General features: G+C 37.2%; 1 protein-coding gene across 4 annotated transcripts in view; it reads right to left on the bottom strand.

Annotated features, from left to right (window-relative positions):
- Nucleotides 1-13,574, bottom strand: part of Cwc27 (CWC27 spliceosome associated cyclophilin) — a 203,475-nt gene that overhangs the window by 159,990 nt on the left and 29,911 nt on the right. For all 4 annotated transcript variants that reach the window (XR_012449160.1, XM_074077406.1, XM_020160397.2 and 1 more), the window contains exons 8-10: nucleotides 11,848-11,927; nucleotides 10,831-10,864; nucleotides 9,320-9,477 (exon numbers count right to left, since the gene is read on the bottom strand). Coding sequence is in view for 3 of the 4 variants with exons in the window: in XM_074077406.1 (XP_073933507.1) it covers nucleotides 9,320-9,477; nucleotides 10,831-10,864; nucleotides 11,848-11,927 (272 nt within the window). In the remaining variant the exon portion in view is untranslated. The remainder of the gene's footprint in view (nucleotides 1-9,319; nucleotides 9,478-10,830; nucleotides 10,865-11,847; nucleotides 11,928-13,574) is intronic.

The raw sequence follows: 13,574 nt of genomic DNA on the forward strand, positions 1-13,574 counted from the left end.
AACTGAGGAGAAGAATGAGGGAACCTAATGAGATGTTGCACTCTTTTTATCTTGAGGTGGGTTAAAATTCATCACCCATATACACTCCAAGTATGAGAACGTTACTATTTGTAAAATAGTATGTATACATACTATTTGTATGTTTTGTTAAAAAAGAAAAATAAAAAACCAATGTGCTTGCAAACAAAAGATAATTAAGATAACTTTTAAGTACCATTTCTGAATGCAAAAAGTTCTGTTTGGAGTATATTTCTGAAAATCGCTTTTATTTCTGGTTACATAAAGGAGGAATGTCTACAATGGAAATGCTTTTATTCTTAAGCTTTTCTACATGAAGTTGAGAATATGGATAAGAATGTTATTTATGTGTACTTACATCTATCTTACCCTAAATGTAGGCTAGCTGAAAACAAACAAATATTTATTATTTTTTAAAGCAGCATTATTTAAAATGTGTATCTTGGGACTGGCAGAGTAGCTCAAGTGGGGTGTCTGCCTAGCAAGCATAAAGCCCTGAGTTCAAACCACATTCCCACCAAAAAATTAAAAAAAATTTTTTTAAATGTATATCATAAAGTTACAATAAAAGAACACACATGAAAGGAGAGTTTTTTAACTGAGTTGAATTTCAGGAGACTAAAATGCAGAGCCATAAATTCAACAAACTTTTACCACCAGTGAATTTCTCATCATTTTTTGAAATTTCTTTATGATACCACTGAGATTAGGAGGGGCATATGGTATGTATAAATCAGACTTGAAAAGACACTTAAGAGTATATTCAGGCCTCCACATTTTCTTCATCTGTGCTAACAAATTTTACTCACTTAATCTGAAGATGTCTCTTTTCTTCCTATGCAAACGCTCTACTGTTATCATAATCTTAAACAAACACAACTTTGCACATCTAGCTAACTTATTGCTTATCCCATATATAAAAGCATTTAGGGCTTTTCTAAAAAGGAATCAGAGAGAAATAAAGTGAAATTTGTCTATAAGAACACTGCTATAGGTCCTCATCCAAGATGGCGAGGGAGACAGAGCCAGAGACCTCACGAGCTGACCCAAAGATCCTGCAGAGAAGCTGGAGATGCACCTGGCTGAGGTAAAACACAGCACTCTAAAGACTTAGATGGTGGAAGGCTTCACCACACAACGATCTAATATAAGAACAGCCGGCATGCCAAATCCCCACCCCATAGGTCTGCAGAGCCGCTGCTCCGTTCTGCCGAGCTCTCTGCCCCTTGGTCTGCGCCAGGCCACAGCTCTGTTCTAGATCCACACACTGTGGTAGCCACAGCACACCAGAATACCCACCCCTTGGCAGTGCCGCGGGACCCACGACCACTAGGATCCCCACCACCAATCTGCACCAGACCCCAGCCTGGAGCCGGTCCCACAGCTTGCAGGGATACCCACTGCCCTTCAGGCCCTGCTGAGCCCCAGCCACGCATGGGAAGACCAGAACCCACCCCACCCATCAGGCCCTGCCTGGCTCCAGCCCTGTGTGAAACAACTGGAGCCCTGCCCTGCTGGGACAGGCACCATCCTGGTGTGAGACAGCTGGACCTAACAGCCTGCCAGGAACCCTGCTCCCTGTGCAGAGCCAGCCCCAGCTGTACAGGCTTCTCAGACAACCGCTCCACCAGGCTCCTGCTCAGCTGCCACTAGAGGGCCCCAAGTGTGCCTAAGAGACACACACAGACTGGACTGGACACTAAAGAAGTAAAACTACTAAGCCTGCAATCCTACTATTCCAGAACTGGTGATTTTTTTTTTCTCCCTTCTTTATGGGCTTGCCACCCTAGATTGCTGTTTGATCACCCACCATCTTTTCCTTTATTTCTTTCCTTTGTTTCTCTCTTCTCTCTTCCTTTTATCTTCCCTTCACTTTCTCTTTAACCTTCTCTAACAATTTTGTTATTAATATTGTAACCCAGCTAATACCAAATTATACATAGTATACAGGGACAGAAATGGTACCTAGTGGAAATATGGGAAGAAGAAAAAGGGATGGAAACCATTGTCCCCACAAAAATGAAGTAGTATAGGATTTAGAGCAAAATGAAGAAAATGGATACACAGACCCAGACTTCAACAAAACAAAAGATAAACTATACCAAGGAACCCAATGAAGAACACAAGACCACCCTGAAAGAAGAAATTCTACAAGTAATTAATGAGAATTTCATAGAGATGCTACTAGGCATGGTCAACCAAAACATACAAGAAGCACTCAAGAAATTCTAAGACAACAAAACTCAAGAATATCAGAAAACACAGAAACAAATAAATGAAATCATAGAAGCCCTAAACAGACACCAAATTGAAACAAATATCACCATAAGCAGAGAAATAAATGAATTAAGGGCAAAAATTGACAATATTAAAGAAGAAGTAAGCCATGATATGGAAAACCTCAGAAAAAAAAAAAAAGAATGAAACAGAGTCACCCGCACCCAGATGGCTTGGGAAGATGCGGACAAGGTGAGCTAAGCAGTACACAGTACTCCCACAGACAACCCTGGGCCAGAACAGCATAGCCCCCTGGACAGACCGACTCCCACCCAGGGAAAAAAGAGAAAATGAGTAATAAGCAATAAGAACAATAAAAACACGTGGCAATGAGGGTGGGGCGCACTGAGCACCGAAGGGGGGGAGGGGAATCCCTCTCATAACTGTAAATTAACAAGCTGGCCTGGCCGGAGAGGGCAGGAGCAGCAGCGCACACCCAGCAATCAGGAGTGGGAAAGCTTGTGAGCGTGCTGGAGGGAGGAAAACTCCACAGGAGAGGGTGGAAGACCCACCTCCCATGTGATCTGTAAACAAACACGCAGGCCAGAGAAAGCAGGTGCAGTGTCACCTCCCCCAGTGTACTTGGAAAGGGGAAAGCTGTGGCAGCGGCTTGCGCACAGGACTCTGAGTAAACAAGGCCTGTGGGACCAGGTGAGTGTTAACCTCACCCAAGAGATCTGCATAAATAATGCATCCAGCAACAGCAGGTTGACAGCAGCGGGCAGGCAAGCCACAGCTGCAGATACCATTCACGGACCGTCTCCAGACTTTTTTTTCTCTCTCTCTCCTTTTGATGAGAAAACAACCGAACTACATCTGCATGCTGAAAAACTTACTAAAACTGTATTGCATTTGAACTTGGGACACTTTGTGGGTTTTTTTTTGTTTTGTTTTGTGTGGTTTTGTTCTATTTTATCTTACCCCTTTGATGAGACAATTACAGAACAACATCTGAGGCACCATCCCCAGGATTGGAGGCTGAGGGATGAATACCAAAAGTGCATTTGACTTGGAGTTTCTATTTTTTACTCTTCTTTTAATTTTATAAATTTATTTTTAATTTTTTTATTTTTTATTTTCAATCCTCTTTCTGTCTTTCTAATGCCTTTTCAGCTTACGGTTGAATAGTACACTGTCTCTCCCTGTTTATATCTTTGAAACTTCTTTTGTTTGTTTGTCTTCTTTTTTTTCTACTTGTTTATTTGTTTTTCCCTTTTCCTTCAACTTCTTTGCTTTCCATCCCCTCTCACCCTTCCATTCTAAATATCAATAGTGCTATTATTACAGCCAGAAAATACTTAATTGCACACAGTACAGGGACAATAACAAGGGCGATGATGGGAAGACAGAAAAAACAGGGAAAGCAGTTCCCCACAACAAAAAATTAGTACAGGAACCAGAGGAAAATGAAGAAAACAGATACTCAAATCCAGACTCCAACAAAACGAAGGTAAACTATGCCAAAGAACCCAGTGAAGCCCACAAGAATAATTTAAAAGAAGAAATACTACAGGTATTCAATGAGAATTTTATAGAGATGATACTGGATATGGTCAACCAAAATGTACAGGAGACACTCAAGAAATTCCAAGACAACAAAAACAGAGAATTTGAAAAAACAAATGAAGAAATAAAGGAAACCATAGAAGCACTGTATAAACACCAAAGTGAAACACAGAACACGATTAATAAAGAGATAAATGAACTCAGGACAAAAATAGACAACATTAAAGGTGAAACTACCCAGGATATGGAAAACCACAGAAAAAAGAACGAAACAGAACTGCAAAACAAAATGGAAGGCCAATCCAGCAGAATACAACAAACAGAAGACAGAATCTCAGAACTTGAAGATGAAATGGTAATTAAAGGAAAAACTGAAGAACTATTAATTAAACAACTCAAGACCTGTGAAAAGAAAATGCAAGAACTCACCGACTCCATCAAAAGACCAAACTTGAGAATCATGGGCATCGAAGAAGGAGAAGAGGTGCAAGCAAAGGGAATGCGTAATACATTCAACAAAATAATAACAGAAAATTTCCCAAATCTAGAGAAAACTAAGCCCATTCAGGTACAGGAAGCTTCCAGAACAGTGAGCAGACCTGACCAAAATAGAGCTACCCCACGACATATCATCATTAAAACAACAAATACAGAGACAAGAGAAAGAATATTGACGGCTGTAAGAGAGAAAAAACAAATAACATACAAAGGTAAACCCATCAAAATCACAGAAGAGTTTTCAACAGAAACATTAAAAGCAAGAAGAGCATGGGGTGAGATCTTCCAAGCACTGAATGAAAATAACTTCAATCTTAGGATACTTTACCCACCAAAACTATCATTCAAAATAGATGGAACAATAAAACTCTTCCATGATAAGCAGAAATTAAAACAACATATGACCAAAAAGCCACCACTACAAAAGATGAAAGCAAACAAAACCATGAAAGGGTAGGCAACACCAAACCACAGGAGAAGAAAAAGCAAGAAAGTAAAGAGTAATATTGTTTCAGCTACACATAATCAAACTCTTAATCAACAAAGACAACTACATGACAGGGATTACCATATACTTATCAATAATAACACTGAATGTTAATGGACTAAATTCCCCCTTTAAAAGACACTGACTGGCAAACTGGATTAAAAAGGAAGATCCAACAATCTGCTGCCTACAGGAGACCCACCTCATCGACAGAAATAAGCATTGGCTGAAAGTGAAAGGCTGGAAGAAGATTTACCAAGCCAATGGTCCCTGAAAACACGCAGGAGTAGCCATACTTATCTCAGACAAAGTAGACTTCAAACCTACATTGATCAAATGAGATAAAGAAGGACACTCCATACTAATGAAAGGGGAAATACACCAAAAGAAATAACAATTATCAACCTATATGCACCCAATTTCATCAGACATACTCTGAAGGACCTAAAAACATATATAAACTCCAATACAGTGATAGTGGGAGACCTTAATACTCCCCTATCACCAATAGATAGGTCATCCAAACAAAAAATCAATAAAGAAATTCTGGAACTAAACCACACCATGGATCAAATGGACCTAGCTGATGTCTACAGAATATTTCATCCAACTTCTACACAATACACATTCTTCTCAGCAGCCCATGAAACCTTCTCAAAAATTGATCATATCTTAGGGCACAAGGCAAGCCTCAGCAAATATAAGAAAATAGAAATAATCCCATGCATTCTATCTGACCACAACGCACTAAAAATAGAAATCAACAACAAAAACAGCAGTAAAAAACATGTAAACAATTGGAAGCTGAACAACACATTGCTCAATGATAAATGGGTCATCGATGAAATAAGAGGAAATTAAAAGGCTCCTGGAAGTTAATGAAAATGAAACGACCTACCAGAATCTATGGGACACAGCAAAAGCTGTCCTACGAGGAAAGTTTATAGCCATGAGTGTATATATTAAAAGGAGAGAAAGATCTCAAATCAATGACCTAATACTATACCTCAAACTCCTAGAAAAAAAGAACAAGCAAATCCCAAAACAAGCAGAAGGAAAGAAATAATTAAAATAAGGGCTGAAATCAATGAAATAGAAACCAAAAAACCATACGAAGAATCCATGAAATAAAAAGCTGGTTCTTTGAAAAAATAAATAACATTGACAGACCCCTGGCAAACCTGACTAAAATAAGGAGAGAAAAAACCCAAATCAGTAAAATCAGAAATGCAAAAGGGGAGATAACAACAAACACATGGAAATCCAGGAACTCATCAGAGACTACTTTGAGAACCCATACACTAATAAATTTGAATATCTTGAAGAAATGAACAGATTTCTAGAAACTTACAACCACCCAAAACTGAACCAAGAAGATATTAATCACCTGAATAGATTTATAACACAAAAAGAAATTGAAGCAGCAATGAAGAGTCTCCCAAAAAACAAAGTCTAGGACACGATGGATTTACTGCTGAATTCTATCAGACATTTAAAGAAGAACTAATACCAACTCTCTTAAACTGTTCCACGAAATAGAAAGGGAAGGAACACTGCCTAACTCATTCAATATTACTCTCATCCCAAAACCAGACAAAGACACCTCCAAAAAGGAGAATTATAGGACAATTTCCTTAATGAATATTGATGCAAAAATCCTTAATAAAATAATGGCAAACCAAATCCAAGAACACATCAGAAAGATCATACACCATGACCAGGTCGGCTTCATCCCAGGTATGCAGAAGTGGTTCAACATACGCAAATCTATAAATTTAACACAGCACATCAATAGAAGCAAAGACAAAAACCACTTGATCATCTCAATAGATGCAGAAAAAGCCTTTGACAAGATCCAACACCAGTTCATGATTAAAGCTCTAAGAAAATTAGGAAGAGAAGGAATGTACCTCAACATTGTAAAGGCTATTTATGACAAACCTACAGCCAACATCATACTTAATGGTGAAAAACTGAAACCATTCCCCCTAAAATCAGGAACGAAACAAGGGTGCCCACTATCCTCACTCGTATTCAACATAGTACTGGAATTCCTAGCTAGAGCAATTAGGCAAGAAGAAGAAATAAAAGGAATACAAATAGGTAAAGAAACAGTCAAAATATCCTTATTTGCAGATGATATGATCCTATACCTTAAAGACCCAAAAAACTCCACACAAAAACTCTTAGACACCATAAACAGCTACAGTAAGGTGTCAGGATACAAAATCAACCTACAAAAATCATTAGCTTTTCTTTACACCAACAACAAACAAACTGAGAACATATGGAAACAATTCCACTCACAATAGCCCCCCCCAAAAATCAAATACCTAGGAGTAAATTTAACAAAAATGTGAATGAACTCTACAAGGAGAATTATAAACACCTGAAGAGAGAGATAGAGGAAGATTACAGAAGATGGAAAGATCTCCCATGCTCATGGATCGGTAGAATCAACATAGTAAATATGGCTATACTACTGAAAGCAATCTACATGTTTAATGCAATTCCCATCAAAATTCCAATGACTTTCACCACACAGATAGAAAAATCTGCTCTAAAGTTCATTTGGAAACACAAGAGACTGCAAATAGCCAAGGCAATACTCAGCAAAAAACCAATGCTGGAGGTATCACAATACCCAACTTCAAACTATATTACAAAGCAATAGCAAAAACAGCATGGTACTGGCATAAAAACAGACATGAAGACCAGTGGAACAGAATAGAAGAGCCAGATATGAATCCACACAACTATACCCAGCTCATTTTTGACAAAGGTGCCAAAAACATATGGTGGAGAAAAGACAGCCTCTTCAACAAATGTTGCTGGGAAAAGTGGTTATCCATCTGCAAGAAACTGAAACTAGATCCGTGTCTATCACCCTGTACTAGTATCAACTCAAAATGGATCAAGGACCTAAATATCAGACCTGAAACTCTGAAGTTACTACAGGAAAGAGCAGGAAACACTCTGGAACTAACAGGTATAGGCAAGGACCTCCTAAATACAACCTCACCAGCCCAGCAACTAAGAGAAAGGATGGACAAATGGGACTTCATAAAATCAAAAAGCTTCTGCACAACAAAAGAAATGGTCTCTAAACTGAAGAGATCACCCACAGAGTGGGAAAAAATTATGTGCCAGCTATACATCAGGCAAGGGACTAATAACCCAGAATATACAGGGAACTTAAGAAACTAAACTCTCCTAAAATCAATGAACCAATTAAAAAATGGGCAACTGAACTTAATAGAACTTTCTCAAAAGAAGAAATTCAAATGGCCAAAAAACACATGAAAAAATGCTCAACATCTCTAGCCATAAAGGAAATGCAAATCAAAACTACACTAAGATTCCACCTCAACCCTGTTAGAATAGCCATCATCAAAAACACCAACAACAACAGGTGTTAGCGAGGATGTGGGGAAAAAGGAACCCTAATCCACTGCTGGTGGGAATGCAAGCTGGTATAACCACCCTGGAAAAAAATTTGGAGACTCCTTAAAAATCTAAACATAGATCTGCCATATGATCCAGCAATCCCTCTCCTGGGGATATACCTAAAGAAATACAACACAGATTACTCCAGAGGCACCTGCACACCCATGTTTATTGCCAAGTTACAGAAACAACCAAGACACCCCACTATTGATGAATGGATCAAGAAAATGTGGTAATTGTACACAATGGAATTTTACTCAGCCATGAAGAAGAATGAAATCTTATCCTTTGCAGGTAAATGGATAGAACTAGAGAACATCATTCTGAGTGAGGTCAGCCAAACTCAGAAGATCAAAAATCATATGTTCTCCCTCATATGAGGACTTTAGATCTGGGGCAAATGCAGCAATGTGGTTGGACTTGGATCACATGATATGGGGAGAGCACATTTGGCATTTGGGTGATACAGAAATAGGCAGAAAACCCAAAGCATGAATGCGTTTGATGTCCCCACTCTAGAGGAGCTAATATAGAAACCTTGAAGCAACAAAGGCTATCATGAGAAGGGGATCAGTAACCAGGGTAAAGATCAGTTAGAGATGAATCAACATGGGTCATAACACATGTACATGAAAGCAATGCTAGGAATATTTCTGTATAGCTGTCCTCAACTCAACTAGCAAAAACGCTTTGTCTTCCTTATTAGGCTTGTCTCTTTTCTTCAACAAAACTAGTGATAAAGGCAGAACAGGACCTGCCTGGAACTGAAGGGGGAAGGGGGAAGAGAGGGGAGAAATGACCCAAACAATGTATGTACATGTGAATAAAAGAAAAAAAAAAAAATAAAGAGCTTATGGGAACATTTAAAAAAAAAACAAAACAAAAAAGAACACTGCTATATACTTTAAGGCTTATCTATTTTCTTTTGGGCACCCAAATAGGTCAATTTGGACAACTGTCCCATTTATCAAACACTATCAAAAATGGTAATTTAAAAAACTAGTTGAACAGAGGACTCAATCTTAGTTGAAATGAAGTATGAAAAGATACAAGCTCTGACACCCAAAAGCACAGCAGTTGACTCACCTGCGGCTAACTGATTTCTTCTCTGTTTCTCCCTCTCCAGCTGATTTCACATTCCCACTTATGTCCTTTTTTAATTTTTTTGCAATTCTTTCTTTCATCAGGTTCCTCTCATCATCATCAATGTATTCGTCATGTTCCCCACTTTCATCTTCTCCATCCTGTAAAAAAACCAGAAATTGAGTATTTGGTAGGCTTTCTATCTCCCCTTTTCATGTCCAGAGGTACATCTTAGACTCTTCTCACTGTATATCTAGGCCAGGTTTGTTTTGTTTTGAAGAATCTGCTCCAGATGAGAAAACCCTGGAGTCTGTTCTAGGCTAACCATGTAAGTATGGGATACCCTAGGAAGGGTAGTTTGTTGAATTCCTACCCAGTTCCTCTATATAACCCAGACTGCTCCCTCTGTAGCACCCAGAATATTGTGTCTATCTCCATTCTTGTTCTTATCCTAGCGGAAAGTGTGGTTCTGGAGCCATTTGCCCACCATACTGATATCAACCAAGGATTAACTCGAGTAGAAGAGGTATAGTGCAGAAGTTGACATTTATTCCTATAATCAAAGTCAAAGCAATCTTAACTCTTCTGAAAACTCTGAAACAGATTCACAATTTCTACCCTCTCCCTGACATAATTTTCTACGACTCCAGCCCAGCAACGTTAGCCAAGTTTGGAGTTGTTCTTTCCAGCCTGAAACATCCTTCTAGACATCCACACTCTTGCTCTTTCCTCTCCGTCAGTTCTTTGCTCATATGCTGTCCTCTCAGTGAAGCTTTCTTTGCTCACCCTATTAAACAGCAGAATCACCCTTCTACTTCCTTTCCCTTCCCTGGCTTACTTTCCAAAGCAGTTATGTATATATATACTTATTGTTTCTCACACAATTAAGGAAAATACTATATGAGAGCAAAAATTCTGGCCTGTTTTGTGTCTATAAGTGGAAAGTTACATACATCCTATTGAATTATACAATGCACAGATCAGTATGTTCTTACATAAAACTATCTTTGTATAACTCAAAAAATGTTATCTTTCACAAATTAAAAGAAAAATCTTCCTTGTTTTTTAAGCATTGTTACCCAGTACAACTAATAAAGATAGCTTACAGTCTTGAAGGAGAATCTTCTAAAATGTGTGTACAAACAAGGCATGCTGTTATAAATGACTGACCTAAGCATTTCCCATGGTCATGTAGGAAGCCCACTCATGCACATTTAAACTTTAACATAATAACACAAAATTATAACATCTAAATTTAGAGTATTCACATAAAGTTATGTGAGAGGAAAAAAAAGTAGACTAGAAATTTATATATGAGATTCCAATTTTGTAGGAAAACATATGCACACACTTACTTGGGAGGACATATTCTAAACCAAAACCAATGATTTTTTTTTCAAAACTTTTTGCATAATTATAAAATGTTATTTTTAAAGAAAAAATAATTTAGTATATTGTAACAATTTGAACTTTCTATAAAGTCAAGCTGCATTTATACTAAAATGAATACTCACATCATCTAAATCTCCTGTTGCATCACCTTTTTCACTACAAAACATAAGTAAAAAAATAAATTTTAGCTTCAAAGTGAAACTAACAAAATTATTTAATATTCCAAAAATTTAGACTAGTTTGCTGGGATTATTTATTATTGTGTATTGAAAATTTTTTCATATAATCTCAAATGGAAGAGCAGATGGACATATCCTAAAAGGGAGTCAATTTTTATAGAGTAAGAGGTGTGCTCCATTAACAGTCATGTGAATTCACTGATTTTTTTTTTTTTTTTTTAAAGCAAATGTTTTAAGAAAACCAATAAAATAACCAATAAGGCTATTTTGTCTGCAGAAAACAACTTCTTCTAATGGCTTGAAGTACTCTAGCTAAAGAGACTAAATCTTTCAAATAAAAAGATACTTTTAAGAAAAGACATTTTGAAATAGTGTTTTTGAAAATGATCTAAACTCAGTACAATAGTATTCAATTCCCCCTTGAGACACTGGCCCAATGTATCATGTTCAATTATATTTAACACCAACATATCTTTTCTTTTCAAAGAGAAGCAACAAAGACAGTAAGACAACTTTTTGTTAACCCCTGAAAGTATGTGACAGTTTGGACTGAGTACTTAGCCCAAAACGTGGTGATTTTTCCTGATAACCTTGCATTCTGATTTGCTTACTCATGATACCAACTGAGACAAGAATGCGCCAATGAAAAATTTAGCAATACAAGTTGGAATTAAGTATTCAGCTGTTAAAGCAAATGGCTTTCAGTGCTTAGATTAAGAATATTTAAAAACCTTAGAATATTACATGCAATCAACTCAACAGAGGTAGCCAGCAAGAAGAGAGAAAATAATTACAATGCCTTCTCTCCACCACGCTGAAAGCTCTCTACCTCTATTATCAAAATGTGTCTTTAATTTTTTGGCTGGGTTTTAAATTTTTGACTTTGAGCTCTATTTGCTGATAAAGGAGCAGCAAAATGATATGAGCCTGAAAATAAGATCGCACTGGCACCACACTAACCTTTCCACAGCTGGAACAGAACTGAGATGTGGGTCATCCTTAAGCAGGTCATGACTGCTTTTGCTTTTGCCCTTCATGCTCTGAAAGGAACATAGAGTATAATCAGGAGTAGGGAAATAAACAATCTTCCAAAAAGATAAGCTAACATACTTACATAAAATCTAGTAGTGGCATAATATGTCTAACAAAAGATGTGTCCCTAAAAAGTTCAGTATAAACTAAAGTTTTAGAAATGAGAGTTCTACCACTGACTGAAAATATGATCTTATTTTACTTATTTATTAAAAAATTTTTTTTTTGAGTCAGGGTCTCATTTTGTAGCCCAGGCTGGCTTCGAACATATCCTTCTGCCTCAACCTCCGAATACAAGGAATATAGCCATGCCCTACCAAAAACACTACTTTAGAAACATCTTTTCTTTCAAACAGTGATACATAATTAAAAATAAGTCTGTTGATAACCAAATATAAGCACTAAATCCTCATGATTCACATGCAGCTAATTAATTTTTATGATCCATATATGAGAACCTAGATCACAAAAGTAATTTGAAATAAATGCACACTATTATTCTTCAAATATACTGTCTGCATTGCATTGAATCACTTTTAAAAATGTACCCAAGAAAACAGATGAGGGCATCTGCCAGGTGCTATTTAATAAATGGAAAACAAGATACTTAGAAGAGTCTCTCAAGCATGGGAACATTCATCAGGGACTAAATATTTATTAAGTGCTTTAATTTCAAAGTTTATGCTCTCAGGAAGTTTACATTTTAGTACAGAAACAGGCATAAGAAGGCTTTGCTATAGGAACAGCATAGGAAGTTACTATAGGAGGTAGAACTATAAAACTACTAGTGCTGTTATTATTTTAATTTATTAAGCATATACTTTGCACCAGACACTGCAGTACAGAAAACATTCCTACCCCTCATTCTCCTTCCCCTGAAATTAAAGTTCACGACGTAGGCATTACCAGCCCCATTTTACAGATGGTTAGAGAGACTGAGAAATTTACTGGGGTGAGGGGGTGGAGGGTACCACAAAGCTAATCAGTAGAACAGGATCAAGGATTTAAATCAGGTTTGTCTGGTACTGGCAAACCAAAAACCTAAATGTATCAACTTTTCTCATCCTTTAGGCCCCTATAGACCCAGAGCACTAGCCAGATTTCAGAGCTGCAATCCCCATCTTACACTACTCGGGGGGAAACTTCAAATTTGGCCACATGCCCCACTGTTAATTTTGAAAACAGTTCTTAAACTTGACAGGTTTTATTCTGAGGCAGATATAAACCTTAGGAAATATACTTCCATGACAAAAACAACTGATTAAAAAATTTCTGGATTAACATGGAGTTCTCTACATTTTAAAGATGTAATCAATTAAAACATGGGTATAGTCCAGTTTTACAAGAAAAAACAAAAAGTCTTTTTAAAATAGTCCTGGTAAATATACTTTTATTTATAGTTTTAAAAAGTCATAGAATCTGAATTATGCAATTAATCTATACTCTAACTCTACAACCTTTATTAAAACTAAGGAGCAATAAAAAGTCAAAATGTAAACTAATTACTTGATACTCTCTCTGTCCAACTATGAAAACTGGTTAAAAAAAATGTTCAAAAAATCCAAAGGTGGTACAGTAGAAAGAACACAGGACAAGAAGAAAGCCAGACATGGTATATATGCCTACAGTCCTGTGTAGTCACAGTTATCGGAAAG

Source organism: Castor canadensis, chromosome 6 (assembly GCF_047511655.1).
Source record: "Castor canadensis chromosome 6, mCasCan1.hap1v2, whole genome shotgun sequence".
NCBI lineage: Eukaryota > Metazoa > Chordata > Mammalia > Rodentia > Castoridae > Castor > Castor canadensis.